This window comes from Branchiostoma floridae, chromosome 3 (genome assembly GCF_000003815.2).
Source record: "Branchiostoma floridae strain S238N-H82 chromosome 3, Bfl_VNyyK, whole genome shotgun sequence".
NCBI classification, from domain to species: domain Eukaryota; kingdom Metazoa; phylum Chordata; class Leptocardii; order Amphioxiformes; family Branchiostomatidae; genus Branchiostoma; species Branchiostoma floridae.
The window spans coordinates 25,593,665-25,614,475 of NC_049981.1; the positions used below are offsets into that span (position 1 = coordinate 25,593,665).

At 41.7% G+C, this 20,811-nt stretch overlaps 2 protein-coding genes across 2 annotated transcripts; both read left to right on the forward strand.

Moving 5' to 3' along the window:
- The first annotated feature begins 260 nt into the window (after positions 1–260).
- LOC118412205 (cystine/glutamate transporter-like) lies at positions 261–6,935 on the forward strand. Its single transcript, XM_035814925.1, has 10 exons — positions 261–1,318; positions 3,006–3,131; positions 3,590–3,689; positions 3,816–3,860; positions 4,148–4,271; positions 4,641–4,744; positions 4,995–5,091; positions 5,480–5,629; positions 6,149–6,323; positions 6,623–6,935. Exons 1-10 carry the CDS (start codon positions 826–828, stop codon positions 6,775–6,777), a joined length of 1,569 nt encoding a protein of 522 aa, XP_035670818.1. The 5' UTR covers positions 261–825; the 3' UTR covers positions 6,778–6,935.
- Positions 6,936–9,545: 2,610 nt separating this feature from the next.
- On the forward strand, positions 9,546–20,805 carry LOC118411232 (cytochrome P450 3A8-like). Its single transcript, XM_035813368.1, has 14 exons — positions 9,546–9,772; positions 11,752–11,848; positions 12,379–12,437; positions 12,594–12,690; positions 13,190–13,312; positions 13,732–13,820; positions 15,190–15,338; positions 15,735–15,868; positions 16,318–16,417; positions 16,782–16,942; positions 17,414–17,502; positions 17,914–18,051; positions 19,515–19,677; positions 20,147–20,805. The coding sequence occupies exons 1-14, from the start codon at positions 9,702–9,704 to the stop codon at positions 20,222–20,224; spliced, it is 1,548 nt and encodes a 515-aa protein (XP_035669261.1). The 5' UTR covers positions 9,546–9,701; the 3' UTR covers positions 20,225–20,805.
- The last annotated feature ends 6 nt before the right edge of the window (positions 20,806–20,811 follow it).

Genomic DNA, 20,811 nt, shown 5'->3' on the forward strand with positions numbered 1-20,811 from the left:
AAATGTTATGTTAAATGTTAAATCATTTTTCGTACGCAGATTCAAACCTGCGCCCTATAACTCCGCTCAGTGAAGCTAGAAAACTTTCTACGACGCAAATTCAGCTCTGCATAGGAAAATGTCTCATATATGCTGTGCTTGCCTAGGAAGAAAACAGTGCTTCCCAACAATAGTTGACTCATGCATATATATGTCAAAGTTTAAGCACAATGTCAAATATAGGCATGTACACAGTTCATTCAGGGAATCACTTAGGTCTCCAAGGTCATGTTATCACTTAAGCGTAGAATCGCGCCTGACACAATCTCTATACAAAAGGATAATTTCCCTTTTCTACGGTGCACTTCTAGACCCTGCCAAGAAGCCAGGTATGGAACATTTATCAACTCGAACACGCTTGAACTAAACTCTTATCTGAGAACTACATACTGACCTATTGCGGCCCTCCTCCTACCAGGACCCGTTTGAATACGAAAGTTAATGTTTGACAGCACGAGGGCCTGTTCACTCATGCCTGTCTATTTTGTGTTTCCAAACACAACGTACCTGACAGGCATGTTGGTTCGCCGCAGGTAAAATTTGTTAACGTTAGTTTTTGTGTACAGAACTCCCTGCAATCCAGATTGTTGCCAGTGTCCACATAGGCAGGTCTTCGGCACAAGCTCTAGAATACCCCAAAGAAATTTGGCTTGGCCCTTAATTCAGGCGGACAATATCACCGGGGCTGGCCAAGCGGGATAGAAGCTCACAGTTACGCGCGGAGAAAACCCAGCCGACAGCGCTGGGAGAGACAGTCTTAAAGTAGTAACTTTTCTACAGTCAACCATGGCAAGCAAGTCGGAAAATGTTACCCCTGCGAAAGACGCTCCCGCACCCGAAGACAAACCTTCCACGGGCGGAGATGTCGTCAAACTGAAGAGACGGATCAACCTCTTCAACGGGGTAACGATCCTTGTCGGTACGATCATCGGGTCTGGGATATTCGTCTCCCCGAAGGGAGTCCTGCTGAACTCCGGTGGTTCCGTCGGGGTGGCGATGATCGTGTGGACGGCGTGCGGTATCCTGTCCGCTTTCGGCGCCCTGAGTTTCGTCGAGCTCGGTACCTCTATTACAAAGTCAGGAGGCGACTACGCCTACCTGTACGAGGCCTTCGGTCCCATCCCTGCTTTCCTGCGGCTGTGGACGCAGTTTGTGTTGATCCGGCCAGCTGTGATGGCGGTCCTGTCGCTGACAGCCGGGAGGTACATCCTTCAGCCTTTCTTCTTGGACTGCGACACGCCCGAGCCCGCCATCAAACTACTGGCTGCGTCGGCGATCCGTAAGTTTATGTTCAGATATGTAATAACTTCTGGGTACAAGGCAGACAGCACATTCTGACAAACAGACAGACAGACACACACACACACACACACACACACACACACACACACACACACACACACCGTACACACAGATACGCAGACACAGATACGCAGACACACGCAGACACGCACACACATACCTTTCCTGTGCTTTGTTGTCTTAAAATAATTTACATCATGGATCATATTCCAATCATTAAGTAAAAGGTTATACATCTAGAATATTTTCCCATGCGCTTCATTCCCAGTGTACTGTTTACACTCATGTCCGGGTGTTGGCTTAGTGTGTGTGGTTTTTATCTCATCGCCTGGTAAATGTACCATATGTTTAACCCATGAAGTGGGCATGTCAAATATCCCTTCAGCCAATACTACAGCTGTGTGTCAAGCTGGGCCAAAATGTCATCAAGAAAGACAACGGGGGTGGTGTGGGGGCCGGCCTTAAAGTTGATCTATAGTTCTGTGAGTGCAAGAACAATCAACTAATGAGTCAATACGAAACACGTCCATGAACCAAATTCCATACAGGTCCCGTCGATCTACAGCTTCTCGATCTATAACGTTGTCCACGTGTAACTCAGCCACAACCGGTGCCGACTAGAACAAGGCCATAGCACGTCCAGGACGGACGTTTTGCCGCAATTCTAGGTCGCACATGCGATGGGCGGGGGTGGTGGGCAAAATCGACCTTGACCTTCGTCTTTATTTTTATTTATTTATTCACATATATTTTGCGAGTATGAGGCGGAAAGCACAAATTGCTTATATTAAGCCTTCTACTCAAGAAACATACGCATAAGACAAGAATAGTAAACGACATTACATACATAAGTACAAAATGGATAACAGAAAAATAAATTTAAACAAGACAAGTTGGTGCTGAATCAATTAGGAGAACCTGCCTGTACAATGGATATAGGTAATGACAAGATCAAAAATGTTACAGTTCTGTTGATGTGAGAGAGATGTTGATCGTCTTTATAATACTTTTGAACCCCTATTCTCATACTAAATATGATAACAATCCATATATATATATTCAGGTTTTCTTTTATGTTATGATGACCACAAATATCTAGAAACACTTCGTTAACGCACTAACCGACCGACACGCCAAAAACAAGACCTCCATTTTCATGTAGGTAGTAACATTGTTGCTAGTTAGAATGTTATGGTAGTCAAACAAGTTACATCACTTCGATCGGAAAAACGACACTATAAGAACAGAACAAACTCATTAAGCTCCGAATAACGTAACGTTTGCGCGCATTGCATCAGAATTTCCCAAGCTCGAGGGACGAAGCATTGTTAATGAAAAGAGCCATATATTTCCACACAAAGCGGTGTATATAGTTAGAAATGCTGACCCTTATGTCTTTTTGCTAAGTCACCATGACTAAATTTAATCAGAGAGAGCAGACTTTACCTCTTAATGCCGAAAAGCGCCCTTTAGCAGACCATATACAAATTGCAGTTTAGCACACTTGCACACACACACACGCACGTACGAACGCACGCACACACACACACACACACATATACATATATATATATTTATACACCAATAGATTAAACAACAAACAAGTCGCATAGTCAAGTTGACGCCCATCGTGGTTAACAGATTGATCATTCCCCTTATCCCAGTTGTGCTGACGTTCATGAACTGCTACAGCGTGAAGTTGTCCACCTGGATACAGGACGTCTTTGCTGTGGGGAAGGTGCTCGGACTCGGGGTCATCATAGTCGCAGGAATCGTCCAACTGGCGAACGGTAAAGATACAATACACATCCGAGACTAGTTCAATAGTGTTGCTAATTTCTTGATTAACAAGTTCGTTATACACAACCATATTACCTATCAACTTTTTGGTAGTCTTCTACGTTACCCTACTTTTAATAATAATATCTGTATCTTTCTTATATTTTGCATAACACTTACCTCTTCCCTCATGACCTCAAATGCAGATTTAAGATTCTCGTAAAAAACACAGGTTTATAAACAAACAAACAGACAAACAAACAAACAAACAAGACCGTTTTCGAAGTAATATTTGCTGGTTCTACTTTCTACTGCATGGTGCAGTGCTACTTTGAACAACGCGGTCCCAAATGTGGCCATGTCCCAAAGTTTGTATCCCCTTCTTGTCTTATACATGTCGTACTGGTATATACGTTAGAACCCGGTCGCGGTCAACATATGTATGTCAACAAATTATGTTTCCATTTAGGTGCCACTGAAAACTTCCAAAATACGTTTGAAGGGAACACAATCTCACCAGAAGGAATTCCTCTTGCCATTTACTCGGGCCTTTTTGCTTTTTCGGGCTGGTAAGGATGCACTTATTCTGTGTAAATGTATGATATCTCAATTTCTTACTTAAAAAGAATACTATAAGAAACCGTCCTTCTTGACTATTTCTCGACAATGCTTAATGTTTTCCATCATTTCTTCAGGTTCTACTTGAATACATTGACAGAAGAGGTCCAGAATCCAAAAAGGTTCTTAAAACTTTATATCGTCATATCAACAATTATTCATTCTAAATATCAACTTACAATAGACACTTAAGAGGGGACTTGATTTGAGATCTGCCAATGTCAACAATCCCGTCCAATGCAATAGGGTAGATTTCTAGGCGAAAAGTACGGTAGACTCTCCGAAGGTTTTGAAATTTGTCGACCCTCTCGCGGTCGCCAAATCCGGCCCACGGTAGTCTCTTTGACAATTGAGTGACACTTCAAGGCGTGAGTATTTTGATAATGGTGTAACTTTTTTTCCACATCAGAAACCTTCCTCTGGCTATCTTGATCGGCGTCGCCGTCGTCATGGTGATCTACCTTCTAACTAACATCGCGTACTTCACCACCCTGACACCACAGGAAGTCCTGACGTCAGATGCCGTGGCAGTGGTTAGAACATGTACACTTTCTAATGACGTCGTCTGTTTTATGGAAGATGACATTTTAGAACCTACACCACATTGGCAGCAGCATAGATGCCAATTAGCTGTGACCAAACAGCATAATTAGGAGGGCACTCAGGCCTGCTTGAATGTGCAAACATTTATTATTGTTCTGTTGTGACCAGTGAACAAAAGTCATACAAATAGCCAAATGGGACAAAAAATGTACAACAAATATATTTTAATTTTTTAAGCGTATTATTCGTTGATAACGTTGATTGTTAAGAACGCTAAAAGACAGTCATGTTAAAATCAACTTTACCATCAAGAAGAGCACCATGTGAAAGTCGCATTAAGCTTTCTAAATTCTTTTCAGACCTTCGCCCAGCGCGTGCTCGGTGTGATGGCCTGGGTGGTACCGGTAGCAGTGGCTGTCTCCTGCTTCGGCTCAACTAATGGACTCTTGCTGTCTGCATCAAGGTATGTACCTGTACTACATGTTCCCTATTTGTCCATTAACTAGAAGTTCGTGACACTTCACGATCGCTAGCTTAGTTTGGAAGTAACAGCTTTGGTAGACAGCTACGCAGAACAATGTTTCGCATTCAAAGTATCATTTGTAGGTGGGTTTACGTGCTACGGTTTCTGTATATGCATACATGTTCTGTCAGAGGGCGCCTTTTCTCAAAGGGGCGAAGTCTGCCATCTCTGATTGCCTTGTTATTTTCAGGGTGACGTTTGTCGGTGCCCGTGACGGATATCTCCCAGACCTGCTGGCCATGATTCACGTCAACATGCTCACACCTCTGCCTGCAGTGGCGTTGCTGGTGAGTTGGAATGATTTGAGAATTTTACATAATCTCCAAGAAGATGTAAAGATCCGTCACAGCACACATACATACAAGGAGACACCCAGACCACACCAAACACCCACACAGGATGTAGGTATAAACTTTCTTGTTTTGCGCAGTGTCCACTGACTCTCCTGACGCTGAGTACTAATGCCATGTACTAAGGCCGATAAACTTCCTCACGAACACAGGCACATAGACGGACAGACAGACAAATAAGCACTCTCACACACACACACACACACACACACACACGCGCGCGCGCGCGCGCGCGCACATACGCACACACACACACACACACACACACACATACACAAAGTGAAGTACAGTGTGATAACGCAAGTATTGTTTCATTTTGCGTTAGTGTCCAATAGCTCTCCTGATGCTGACCACCAATGACGTGTACAGGCTGATCAACTTCCTGAGCGCCGTACGGTGGCTGTTCATCGGCCTGGCCACCGCCACGGTGCCGTACTTACGCTGGAGGAGGCCGGACATGCACCGCCCATGGAAGGTGACACTAGTAGTCTAGTACCGTATGGAACTTACATATGTTAGTGAGTCATCTTTGCCTATACGTGTCATAGAGTGGAATTCATTATCTGTATCATCAATTACAGAAGGGACGTCCTCACCGGGCTTGCGGTTAGATGTGCAAATGTTAGGTGTGACAGGTCGTTCAGTGTAATATAACCAGCTGCTGTGCCGCGAAGCGGTTATACCGGCTACATAGATACAACTCTGCAACAGACCTACGTCAGCCTACAGATGTGCCTTGTGTTGCAGGGACTGTCATTTTCGTATAGAACTGTTTAGCCACGGCCGACGCTGTAGGGCTAATATCAATTAGAATAAGTTACCTTGGTCAATATTGACCGAAGGAGGCCATATAAAAGATACAAATACAGAAGCTGGTGTGTTACTGTACGGGTTATACACTTACAGATATTCTCGTACTTACCTCACTGTTAACGTTGTTTATCTTTATCTCTTTATGATTACGTTTTGTATAATCTGAAACTTTTTTCCCCAGGTGCCACTGGTGCTGCCCATCATCTTCTCCTTAGTGTGCGTAGTAGTCGTGGCCATGTCTCTTTACTCCGCCCCGGTGGATGTCGGGATAGGTCTGGCGCTAACCCTGACCGGAGTTCCCGTGTACCTTCTGGCGGTTTGGAGGAACAAGCCGGGATGGCTGATCAAGTTTACAGGTAAGTCTCACCAACAAGCGCTCAAGTCTTTGAACTAAGAAGTAGCGGTCATAGTCCAGTGGTTAGTGACCGTGCCTCTGTACCCAGAGGGCGAGTGTTTGAACCCCTTTGCTGTTAATGTTGCCGCTCGGCGACATGATACTGTCGAGGGGTTAATTCACGGTTGATCACGGTTTGGTGTAGTTCTTACGAAATCTTAGCAATTATCAGACGTTTTAATATTTTATCAATATTCAATTATCAACGATGCTCACGAGTGGCCTACAGTCGTATCAATTATTGAATTTTTTTTCCTACAGCATCAGCTACGCGGGCGTTACAGAGTATACTACTCGTTGTTCCACAAGAAGCGCCATCTTCTACCTCTGAGAATCCGCAGGAAACAGCATCTCAGTCATCTCCTACCTCTAAAACTGAAAAGAAAGACGCAAGCAGTGTCTCCACGTATCTGTAGGACAAAGTCGAGATGGCAGTCTCCTCTCCCTTACTCATGCTGCTTATTAGAAATCCCTCCAGTTTGCCACAAGCAAAATTGGCAGCACTGATCCTGAGATACATGGCAATACTGTATTGTCTATACTGGTTATGACAGAAACACAGTCTGGAGCTTAATGCATGTGCATCTGTTTCTTTATTTGTTACCAGTCTTCTTCTATGTAGTTTCTGACTAGGCCTATGAGTGAAATACATACCGTATACTACCAACAGTCGTGAAATGACAGTTGATCTATTGAATCATCTCGAAAAGCATAGTGCCAATCAACAGTATCATAGAAGAGCGTCAGGACGGATAAATAGCATAAGTAAACATTCATTTAAGTGTATGTTTCCACGTCAGCTGTGCACATTATTTAAGGTTTTCCACTTTAGGTTTCATTCCCACAGATGCCCCAATTTGGGGTACGTATTTTAAGGCTTATGCCACATTTCCAAACCGGGGCCCGGCCGGGATGTTTAATGAAACGAAAAATTAAAATGTATACCTAGAAATATGCACATATTATGCCCATGAATCTTATTTTGACATTTTGTGTATTTTGATGTCTTCTATATGATTCGTTTTGCTCCCGAAAGCTGCCGGCCGGGCCCCGGTTTGGAAATGTGACCTAAGCCTAACTGGGTGCGTACTTTAATCCAACCTTTCGTTTGGGTCAGAAAGGTACATTAAGAAACAGCATTATTTACTCCTTAACAGATTGTACACTTTAAGATTGGACGAGGTCAATTCAACAATAAAAGATATCAACCAAGGATAGGTAAAAGAACTACTGTTTCCAAAACACAAAATACCGTGACGAGTTCTATAGATAAATACTCATCAAATCTATTAATGCCCGGGTACCCATCATATCATTAGGCGACACTGACATGATCATATGAAACTCATGCATCAATTTTCGCCCGTTTAAAAAAACGCTTGCGACCTTACAGTTAAGTGTGCAATTGCGCAAGGAAGCTGCATAATGGGCAAATATGCCGTCAATTGAAAACAAAATGGATACAACGTACTTTCGTCGTATCATGCCATGCACAAAGAGTACAGTATTGCGCAAAACGTATTTCGAGCCCTGAGCGAAGGGAACACAAAAATAAATGCTCTGTGTGTTCCATCTTCCGTAAAACCTCCCTGACCAGGCAGATGGCATAACGCCCAACCTCTATTTTTTTCGTCCTCGACTCCAATTGATTTTGGGGTACCAAGATGGTGACAACTATGTGATCAAATCAGTATGTCCTAATATCAACGTTTTGGGTCAAAGTACCTCCCTGGGATGAACTTCGTTGGCCCAGGTCAGTGTTTCACAGTGACGTATTTTACACAGGGCTCATATATTATAAATGAGATCTTTTGTTCAATTATCTAATTGAAGACATCACCTGAACCAGAGATCGACGACCCTTTAACCTTTACAACTATGATTGCCATAATTTATGCAAATAAGGTCCTCATTTGCATAAATCATGTAAGTTGATCATTTCCACCACCCAAATAACGGACGTACACAATCTATATTGAGATAAAAGCTTTAATCACATTTTCTGATAATGCCTTCAAATGAGGTCCTCAAGCATAATTTATGTCCAGTGTTGCTCTCCTGCACATAACTTCCAACTGGCAAAAGTAAAAAAAAATCCCTCATTTACCACAATGTGATTATAGTATTTTCTCATTAGTTAGTATTATTAATTTGCATAACATTTACCTACTAATATTCTTCTTTTTCTCGGCTATTAATGTGAAATGTTGCAATAGTCCTTTGATGGAACATAGCGGGTTTTAAGTATGCAAATTGGATTCCGATTTAAATGATTGATATTCAATCATATGAAGCATCACTTGAGCTATCTACCAAAAATCATTACGATCCGTCAGCCCCTTCTTTAGATTAATATTCACATTCAAAGGCTGACACTAAATTTAAACCAGCCCATGCAGTTGCAAAACAAGCCAGTATTTGCCCAAACCTATACCACTTACTGTCGGACCCAACAGCTGTCTACCACTCAAACATCATACTTAACTTAGCTACAGCATGTCCAAAACTTGAGATATCAAACCCAGAAGTTCGGCTGCAGTACCACAACAAGCCAACCGGGGGCCCAAAATCTAATTGATTCCAGGTCTCATCAAGGAGGTTATTCTTGGTCTCATCAAGATCTACCCACATACCTTATATCAGTACAATCCATCCAGGTGTTCTCAACTTATGCTGGTATTCTACACACAAACAAACGCTACCCAAAATGTACCTTCTTCAATGGCAAGTGTAAAATATTTAAAGTATAATCTTCTTGGCGAAGGTAAAAAAGCGATGATGTATCAAAATGTGTCAGTTGGTGATTGGGAACGGTATTGAACCGTTTCGTTCTTTGCCGTAACGTTACAGGTGAAAATAGACGTTAGCTCATGATCAGCTGGCCGCACCCGGAAGTGAGCTCATCTGCAAAATGCGTACTTCGCTCTGCCGGTCGTTCACCCTTGGTCAAGTAACTACAGCCGGCTCACACAAAAAGGCAGCTGCGCATTGATACACGAACTGAAAAAACCTTTGCAATCCAAATCATACAGTATCAAATTTGACAAAATCATTAACCATACAGTACAGGTCATATCCGGCTACCTCTAAAATAATGTTTCCCTTTCAGCCTCCAAACATCAATATCAGCACTACTTTATGTATAGCGTCATATACCCGTGGGTCGCGCATGAATACTGTGTTCTGCTACCACAAACACAACATATGGGGACTGACCCTCCCACCGTCCTCTTTCCTTCAACTACCTTCATCGAAGCCGGTTCGTTGTGCAGATCGTGTCAAAATAGTATCGTATCTCTCGCATGGTGGTACTTTTTTCTCCACTAGCTGACCCTCAACTATGGAGTTAGACTTCCTCCCTATCCCGTTGACATGGGTTCTACTGGCCGCACTTTCTGTGCTATTTTACCTGTAAGTATTGCATCTGCAATGGCTGCAAATCATTTTTGTTAGCCATGCGATCGTAAGAAATTGGTAAACTGTTCAGCACATTCCGTGCCACCGGAATGAAATAAGTACATTCGCCAAGAAGGTTATATTTGGGGTGCCATTTATGAGTGTTTCTGTCTGTCCGTCTGTCTGTCAACAACATTAAGCTCGAAAAGCCTTGAAAATGGATCCTGATGATATTTGGTAGGTGGGTCACAGTTAGGTGTCAGGAAAGTGAAAATCAAATTCGATTAAGGGCCCCCAAGTGGCTTCCTAAGGTACTGCAGTGGAACTTCCATTTGTTTATATCTTTTGTTATGAACATGCTGTGTTCGTTATTTTTGCAATTAGGTGGTAGATATAGCTCTTTTGGCAGAGAGTAAGTTTGGGCCCCCTAGCAGCTTTTTTAGGTAAAGTAGGCGCCATTTTGGTTCAAGCTTTGGATGAAAATAAGGTGTTCATGTATCATCATGATTTTTTGTATGGTTAGATAGCCTAAGCGGTGACACACGTGATAAGATATGATAAGATATTAATTATGCAAATCAACAGCCACTTTGCATTATTAATGAGAAAAGTTTATAAATCCACTGCATTCCCTAGGACTCTCAAACTTGTCATATATGTAAAAGAGAAAGAGAGGAAAGTTGGTAGATATCAATTTTACTAATGAAGACTTAATTTGCATGATTAATGAGATGGTACTATAATTCTATAGTGCTAAATGATGGAAATTTCATACTTGTGGCATCATGAAGCTGGGTGAAGGTGAACAGCATTAGACATAAACCATGCAAATCAGGATCACATGTACATGATTTATGCATGAATAAATGTTACAATAGCCTTCTTTGCTAAGATAATATTCTAGCCTGACTAAAATCGCGCCCCTAGCGGCCGGCCCTAAGATTGCCGCCTCCCTAGGAGGGGGTCATTAAGCCCAGCCGGCGAGAGCTTGTGTAAACACAGGCTAATATTCATTCATACTTCGAACTATTTGTGTTGTTGGTTGGAACAGAAGATTAATTATGCAAATGAGGACCTTAATTGCATTATCAACGGGAAATACTCAAAAAGATTAATATCATTTGGCGAAGGTATGAGGTAGTGGGAATCTAGTTTCAAATGAATCTCTACAACATGGAAATATGGAAACGTTGGAAGGTTTGTTGGAGTGATCAGAGGTTTATACATTCTTAAATCATTATTTCACATGTACTGCATGTGTGGTGCCAAAATGAACTCAACAACCACATGTCTGCTTGGAGATGAACTAACTTGGACCATGCACCTGCTTTGTGCCCATATTTGGGCATAACAGGAGGTTTTGTTGACCTACTATACTGCCAGGTCAGATAGAGTTCAGAAAAGTTAGTAGACAATGCCTTAGTCATACATTTGTACACCTGGGGTGGTCTGAGGCCTAGGAAAACCAGTTATCTGACTGACCCTAACCTTATTTTAGGGGTCTGCTTGGGGGGTCCGGACAACAATTAACGCTGAATTCAGAAGAACCCCCTACGTGTTACGAATCAAGGGAGGCAATTACGCTAAATTTGGTCGCCTCGCTGCGAATTACGTAGATAAGATGGTTTTCCCTACGAGTTACGGGAAATAAAAATAGGCTGCAATACGGAAAAGAGCATGCAGACCCTCTATTTTGGGTTGACTGCTTCTGAGGGACACAATTTTTCAAACCGACATCTGAGTGATGAAATTCAAAACAGAATTGCTGTACTCAAATACACTCATTAAACCTTTGAACAGTTGATATAACGTAAGGCCTGCTTTAGATCTATGATAACTATATAGTCGCATGACTGTTATTATCTATTAACATTATCGTTGTGGGTGAAGGAAGGAAGAATTGCAGGATACCTGCGGCACAGTATTCCATGATGTTGATGATCATTTTTGTCATAGCCTGCCTAAAAATTGTACATTCAACTGTTCCTTTTCAGGTATTGCATGAGGCCCATGAATATGCTCAAGAAGATGGGAATCCCCCACCCCAAACCATTGCCAGTCATAGGAAACATGCATCAGACTATGAAAACTGTAAGTTCTCAGGCTACTGTAGCTGTTGTCTCCAAGTTTTAAAAAAGATAAGGTATAAAATGGATAGAGTTAGTCGCAAACTTAAGGCAAAACCTTTTTGAGGCAGCATGGATAAGGGCAGGTGTTTTTTTCTACTTTATCTATGTGGTCTGAGCATAGAAAGGTGGGGCCCAATTACCTCCACTTCTACTGCCTAATTGTATGTACTTCCCTAACTTAAGTCGTGTACATTTTTACACATTGGTGGAGTGAGGATAGTCTTGTTATATATTAAACTTTAAAGTAACTTTCCCAAGGACACAATGTCTAGCCAGGAATTGAACTGGTTGCACCTCAAGTGAATCTTATGTCCGCTAGGCTATCCTGACTCAGCTGATTGATACAACTACCACTTTCAAAATGTATCTGAATCAAGTTGATCATCGAAGAAATACAGAATCAACCATCAAGTTGTTGGACAAGATATATCTAAGCAAGATTTAAAATGGATGCACAAAGTTTCCTTGTTTTGATCTATCATCTCTTTACAGGGAGTATGGAACCCTGACGCACAGGTGGAAAGGATCAACAAGTTTGGTGCAGTATATGGGTAGGTTACACGAACACTATGTTGAATTAATTTAGTAACAATTACTAACATAGAATATATCATTTGAAGTGTGAATGTTAAAATCCTCTGAAATATTAACCTGTTGCGTGTGTAACTTGTCCGAGTCACCACATCTCGATCCATTTTCTTGCTCAGATCCTACATGGGGAGGACCGTATACATCACTATCTCTGACCCAGAAATGTTACGAGAAGTCTTCGTCAAGCAGTTTCATAAGTTTACCAATCGCGCAGTGAGTATATGAAAGTGATTTGACTTCAGTATGTGCAATGCTTGTGTATTACAGCAAAACTTTTAAATTATGATCAAACCACAATTGTTCTAAATTTGCAAATGACAACTAAATAAACTAGATCGCCTGCTCTCTCACACTTCACGAATGATTTGAAGAAAAGACTTGTAACTGTAGGGACAACCTATACTCGTGACGATAGTTTAAGAATGCACTGATTCCTCTGATGTGACTTGTGTAAGGTCAGAGTTCCCTGCATCTAATTTATGTTTGATCTGTGCTGAAAATGCCTCGAAAATGGTCCAAATGCCAAATTTGTACATGTTGACTACTAACAGTTCTTTCTTGTTAATGAGAAAAATACAATTTAAAGATAAAAATCTGAAAAAACCATACAGAGTAGGTAGCTTGATAGCTGATGGCCTGATCATGAGGGACACATATGAGGACCAATAACCCAAACAGCCCGGAAATTTGTTGTTGATTGTATTGATTCCAGCCGGATGGTCAGTCCCTGAACATCAAGCCGTCGTGCCGCATGATGACCCAGCTGGTGGACGAGGACTGGAAGAACGTACGGAGCACCCTCAGTCCAGCCTTCAGTGGCGGCAAGCTGAAACATGTGCGTCTTAGACTCAACGTATCTTAGTTTTCGTCTCTTAAGGTAGTATTTCATTGCACTTGGGGCACTGGTGCGGCACTGCGGGGTTTGTTCACTGTGGCACTATTTTTTTTCTGCCAATTTTTTTTATAATTTAGATATTTTGTAATACGTAAAAGTATGACTTAGAAGACAACAAAATACGCAAAACATTAGAAAATTTGTTTTTTATCTCTGAAATTCGTAGAGTCATCTATGGTGCCCCAAGTGCAGACTCTTCTTGTGTGTAGGAAATAAAAGACAATCCATGACATAATGGGGAGACATCTCATGTATTAGAAAGTACTAATTACATACCGCAACATCTCACATGTGGTAAGGTACTTCTGCTTTAGTGTGATTCTATGACAGACTTTGATGTTACCTCAATGTTTTAACAGATGTCAGAAGCAATGAACACCTGTGCTGACGTGCTGCTCAAAAACCTTGGCAAGTTTGCTGAGAAGGGAGAATCTTTTGACTCTAAGGAGTGAGTACTAGTATCACATTTGCTAAGAAGGTTAATACCTTGGGTGCCATTTGCCCAGTGTGTTTGTTTGTGGACAGTGCAAGCAGCATGGATAGATCCTAATCTCAAGCAGATGCAGGGTCTGGTTTATTCCCATTGTTAAGAAAGTTATGTTTTTGGTGCCATTTGTTGTGGATGAGTGGCTCAATGTTGCTAGCAACTTGATAAGCCATCAGTGTATCCTTATGATATTTGGTAGGTAGGGTTCGGAAAAACAAAGGTCAAGAGCAATAATTGGCCTCCAAGCAGCTTTCTATTACAGTGCAGTGGAACTTCTGGGTTTTTGTATCTCTAGATCTGGGCCTGCTATATAAGGTTAGCAGGGATTTAGGAGGTAGATAGCTCGTGTATTTTCAATATTGATATGAACCTGAGTTTTCTGTCAGTGAGTTAGGCCATGTTGATTTGATTATATGGATGACATCCGCGCTCGCACCAATTTTCGGCCGTTTCCCAAAAAAAAAAAAGTTTTCGACCACACAATAAATTGTGCAAAGCAGCTGTAAAATGAGCACAAATATTCCGTAGATTGAAAAAAAAGTATCAGAAAACAGATAACTAATGCCATAGAATGCCAAAATAAATCTTAAGTCAAAGAATAAGATGTGAAAGGACAGAAAGAAAAAAATCTATTGTTGGTAGGGGGAGGTACCAGTACAGGAAATTCAGGTGCAGAGGATCATTTCCAGGTCCGGACCTGAACCTAAACCTTATTGTCCGTGGAAACTTGAGAACTGGCAACACTCAAAACAATGGTAATTGGTCAATTTTGCTACAAAGGAATCTGTTTGGTGGATTATTGGACTCCCACTGGCATTTTAAAATCCCATCTCCATGTAACTGTCTAACTGTCTCTCTGCACCTTTGACTGTAGAAACTTGGTACAAATGACTATAAACTCTACTTGACTTCGCTCTTGTTGTCTTCTTGGCCCCCGGTAAGACCCCAAATGCCTGCCGACATGTAGTGTAGTGTGTCCATTTGGCGAAACCTGTTCCTCTGATTTTTTTCAGGTCTGTTTTTTTTTCAGATTGGTCCAAGAAGAAAAAAAAATGTTTTTCACTCGTATGATGTACTGGTCCCTACACCTAACTGTTGGTATACCATATTATGTGTGTTAAGTCCTATGTTCAACCTTCCTGGCCACTTTGATTTCATACTGAAGGCAACTTTTTTTTTTGGCCAAACTGTTTTTTTATTCGCTCGCTCGCATCAGTTTTGGAGTTCCCAGAGGATGTCATCCATATAATCAAATCAACATGGCCTTAATGCTAATGTGAGAAAACAAGCACGGGGAAAGAATTGCCTAACAGTCATTCCTTGATTCCAGCCTGACGAGCGGATTCACCACAGACGTCATTGCTCGCACGGCGTTTGGTTTGGAGGTTGATTCACAGGGGAACCCCGAGGATCCATTTGTGGTGTACACGAGGAAGCCTTTTGCTGTTGCCTTTAGGAACCCATTGTTCTGGCTCTTCTGTGGGTACAATTTAGATATTCTAAAGATATCAATTATCCTTGCTGTATACAACACAATACAAATGTTTTAAAAACCTGTGTCAGGTCTAAGGTTTTGATACCACATTAAGACATTAATGATATACCAGGCATTGAATATAAAGCACCAAATGGATAGAAATTACAACTTAAAGGTCTTAACTGTAATTTGCAAATGACAATGTACATGAAAGTAAAATAAAAATAAAAACTGCAATCATTATCTATTGTCATGACACACATGTACATATATTTCACTGTAAAAGCATATTGTCAGAAGTTCCTATTCTGTTCATTACCGACAAAACCTTTAAAGAAGTCTCAGCATGTCATTGAATGATTTTCACTTTCCTGCCTTGCGGCATTTCTTTTCTGCAGTCCTGTTTCCCAAGATCATGAAACCCATTCTGGAGTTCTTTGAGTACAGTTTCTTGGACAAAGATGTTTCTAGCTTCTTCTACAATGTAGTTGACCAGGTGATGGGAATGAGGCAGACAGAAGACAAAGCACATGTAGGTATCTGAGTCTCCTAGTTTATTGTCATATCTGATATCAAACCCATGATACAGACTTTATTTGTAAAGTCATAACTGAATGCTTATTGCGAGTGAAGAACTCAAATCACCTATCATGATATCAGATAATGCAAAGATGAGAAAAAAAGGAAAGGGTGTACTGTGCTAGAAAGACTGTAAATGCAGAAATGTTCGTGGTGGTTTTATGTTCGCGGCTCTCACAAAGCAGTCTTACTGCGAACTTAAAACTACTGCGAACTTTTTTCCATTACAGCATGTGACTACAGTGTGTGGTACTACCGCAACCTTAAAACCACCGCAAACTCTCCTCTTTCCCACTAACATGAAATTAAACCCCCACGACCTTAAATGCATTTACAGTAAGACATAGTGACAATTGTCATGCATGTTGTTGTTAATTAATAACCCTGCATGTGCCTTTGCAGAGACATGTGGACTTTATGCAGCTGATGATGAATGCTCACAAGGAAGATGATGACGATGACAACAAGGAAGAAGGCACTCAAGTGCAAGGAACTAAACAACGTACTATGTTTGTTTGTTTGTCATTTACTTGGGGTGTAACACAACAGTTTTGTACAGTAGGTACATGCTGCATAAGACTGAACTGTAAGGTTTGATGACTCACACCAGAAGGCACCCCTATATGTGAGATCTTAACATGCTTGATGTGTGGCTCTCCTCCTGTAGACACAGTAGAGTAACCCCGGTTTTATGTCCCATCCAAGAGGACCAAACCAAACAGAGCTCAGTACTCATTTTCATCTGAGTCAAGGTAGGAAATAGGTGTTTGAAGCTAAGAAGGGCACAACATTGAGACCAAAACTGTTGGAATAGCCTTGAAGTCGTTTATTGACTTTAAACCATCATATCATGATTCTGATTGCAGCTCTCACCAGGGACGATATTGTGGCAAATGGTTTCCTTTTCTTCATTGCGGGTTACGAGACAACGGCAACGACGATGGGGTTCCTGTTGTACAACCTGGCCCTACATCAGGAGGCACAGGACAAGGCTAGGGAGGAGATCAACCAAGTCATGGAGGGCCGGGTACGCTCTTAGAATTATTGTTACCCTTTAAGGCTGAAATCCAGTCACACAATGTATTTAGCTCTAGCTGCCTACCGACTGGTACAAAATGTAGGTGGCAATGGCCTGGTGCAATGGCCTACCCTGGGAGTAGAGCATTTGCCTTGCGTTTGGAATGTTTGGGCTTAAATCCCATCTGAGTCATACCAAATATTTGAAAAATAGTTAAACTGCTTTCTTTGCTTAGGTCTCATTAGTAAGAAAGAGTATGGGAGTTAATCACATTCTACTACCAGTAGACTAAGTGCCCTACTGCAGTGACCTGTGTGGCCCAAGGGCTATAATGATGGAGATAGGCACTGACCCTATACACTGAAAGTTGTAAGAAGAATATCAGAAAAAATGCATAAAGTACCTGACAGAAAGACAGCAATATTCCCTGGTTTCTTGTTAGAGCTTTTAACGACTAACTTAGATACGCCTGGTCTGTAGGAACTGGTGGACTACGAGGCTGTCAACAAGATGTCGTACCTGGAAATGTGTATCCATGAGACTCTCCGCATGTACTCTCCAGCCTCTGGGTAAATCATCACACTAATGATATAATATATTGTTACGTAAGTTACTACAGTAGAGTTTTCATCGTGTATTAGTTACGTAACCGAAACGTAGCATAAGGTTCAGGTACAGAGGTATAGAGGTTTACTATAGGTATTGTTGGAGGCCAGTATCAATACCTGAACTAGTACTCAAAAAACCCATGGCTTTGATGGCAAAACATAAATAGATGGTCCAGGTATCTCTAATACAGAGAACCCTGAGGTACATTCAAGTCTATAGACATTCAGATAAATGACTACTGTACATGTGGTCCAGTTATTTTAACTCATACCTAAATTATCTTCACAGTACTGTACCAGCACCATAAGGCAAAGATGCCTCTTGGTCATGACGTATTTTAGTTCAGATTACGGAAATTGATTTTTTTTCAGTGTTGTCCGTGTTGTTGGTGACGAGGTGAAGATGAAGTGGTTGACTCTCAAGAAGGGGATGAATGTCATGATTCCTATTCTCGGAATCCACAATGACCCAAAACGCTGGCCCGAGCCAAAAAAGTTCATTCCAGAAAGGTACATATGATATAGTTGAACTCTCACATTTACCCAGGCTGAGGCATGCTTAAGACCGCCACATCAAACAATGATGGTATATTATTTTGAAGCCTTCTAAAAGATGTCTAAAGATATCTTAAATTGCACATACTTTGAATTTGAAGACGTTTTTTCCAGAGGCGGCGGCAGCAAATTTCGTCTGGGGGGGCGAACTTTACTGACAGAATTTTGCAGCACATGTAGCGCCGAACAATCCTAGGGGGGTCCGGGGGCTTGCTCCCCCGGGAAAATTTGAAATCTTGACCCTCTAAAACGCCATTTCCTGCGTTTTGACGGGCAAATTTTGCTGCCAGACTAAGCTAAATTTGATGGCAACTCTGTAAGAAAGACACATGGTTTTAAATAGCGAGGGCGATGCCCCCAAAATATTTTCGTGATTTCGAGTACCGAAGGTGCGAGCTGTCGCAAGGTTGGTCTGGGGAAATTTCAAAATCTGCACCCTCTGAAATGCCATTTTCTGTATTATTAGGGACAAATTTTGCTGGCACACTATGCTAAATCTAATGCCATTTTTGTCAAAGAAAGAAATCGTTTGAGGGCGATGACCCACACAAATTTTTACCATGTCGTTATATGAGCGCCCGAGGCGCAAGTTATCGCTAGGGAGGTCCGGAGAAAATTTTGAAATCTTGACCGTCTGAAACGTAATTTCCTGCATTTTGGGGCCACAGTCTTCACAGCTTCTAAACTAGGCTAAGTACGATAGTTAAATTCAGTTTAAAAGATTTTTGAGAGCGACACTCCCGCAACATATTGTGCGGGGCCGAAGACGCGGGCCGTCAAAAGGGAGGTCTGGCGAAATTTTGAAATCGGGATTCTCTGAAACGCAATTTCTTGCATTTTCGGGGGTAAATTTTGCCGTTAGACTTAAGCTTGATTTAATGAAATTTCCATCATCCAAAAAATACACAAGGTTTCAGCTTGCTTTTCTGGGGGGGGCGACGCCCCCCAACATATTTTCCGGGGGGGCAGCCGCCCCCCCTGCCCCCCCGGTACCGCCGCCACTGTTTTCATGATACAATGTTCAAAAACAGGAAAAAGTTGTATGTTTTGCACAAAGTTTTACATGCATGCATGTTGATTGAATAATGCTGTTTTTGTTGAACATAATCAAAAGCTGGATTTTGTTCTCCTACAGTCCTTAACATTTAGCATAGCTTGCATGGTCCAGTCATCAGTAGCCTCTGGACCAAATAGTAATGGATTTGATACCTGGCTATTGTTGCTCACCCATAGACATTAGTCCAGAGTCTTGTACTTGTACTTCGTGTCAAACAGAATTTCCCTGGTACAATGAACCTGTAACAATGCATAGCATGTTACAGTCTGTCCTCTGTCATGACCAGTGGAAGAGTAGCTCTTCAGTGAACTTGATTGAGGTGACTTCCACTTACGTAGTATAATCTCATTTTCCACTGCAGGTTCACTAAGGAAGAAAGAGAGAAGAGGGATCAGTACGACTGGCTGCCGTTCGGGGCGGGGCCGAGGAACTGCATCGGGATGAGGCTGGCTCTGATGGAGCTGAAGGTGGGCGTGGCCAGGGTGCTGAGGAAGTACCGCATCGTGCCCGGACCTGACACCGACGTACGTTCAACAATACCTAGGGGGGTTGGCCCTAGCCCAGACATGTTGTGAGGGATTGCATTTGTCAATTTAAATGACATAAAGCCAGCAGCCTTGTGTATGGATAGCTTTATGCATCAGTCACAGGCACACTGCTCTTTGCACATGAAAGAACCAAACGTATTACATTTGAATTACAATTGAAACTTTCCCCTGACGAGTGTCTGATCTGCATGGAACCAAAACAACCCCCTTTCTCCAGAATCACTCCCTCATATCCGGAATAAAACAAATTTTACATTTACTTTAAATACATCAAAGTCCTCATGGCTGTATTTTGGCTTCATCTTTTCCACCCTTTATGAAAGAAAAACACTGAACATTGGAATTATTTATTGCAGCATAGTGAAATCCTTTGTCATCTATTTGATAGTCATCATAGTATTTTGTTTGTTGGGTTCAATTGTTTACTTTGATGTGTTTTCTTCAGATTCCATTGAAGATCATGAAGTGGAAGCAGTTCCCCACCCCTGAGAATGGGATTAAGCTGAGGGTGGAGCTCCTGTAGACTGACAGGGACTCAAACCCTATGTTTACCAAAAAGCAGTTGGATATGATTTTTGAAACAGTCAGCAGATCAGACAAGCAACTGGATATGATTTTGGAAACGGTCAGCCATTTCAGACAGCATCCACTGTCTTTTGTCAGTGACACTGGGGAAGGCTGGTTGAAGAGCACTCCTGGTTTTTATATCTATGAATTGGTATTCAAAGGAGATTTAAACAATTTTGGAAAGTCCAATAGAAGGCAAAAGAAAGACAAAGTTAAGACAAGGTTGATGCAAATGAGTCAATTAGCTCCTGTTGTTTGAACATTTCCAAAATCATATCCAGTTGTTTGTGAATGTCAGAGTAACTGATTTTTGGCATCTCTTATCACCTGGATGTGTAACTTTTGACTGAACCCTTTTGGGTAAAGAACGGACACAACTTTTAGAAGTTGAAATTTTTCACAGACAGTACCGTGACAATCATGTACTAACAAGTGAACATGTGAGCAAGTGGGTGAGTTAGTGTGTGAGCATTTGAGTGAGTCACTAAGTGTGAGCGAGAGTCAGTGAATCAGTGAGTGAGTGAACGAGTCAAGTCAGATAAT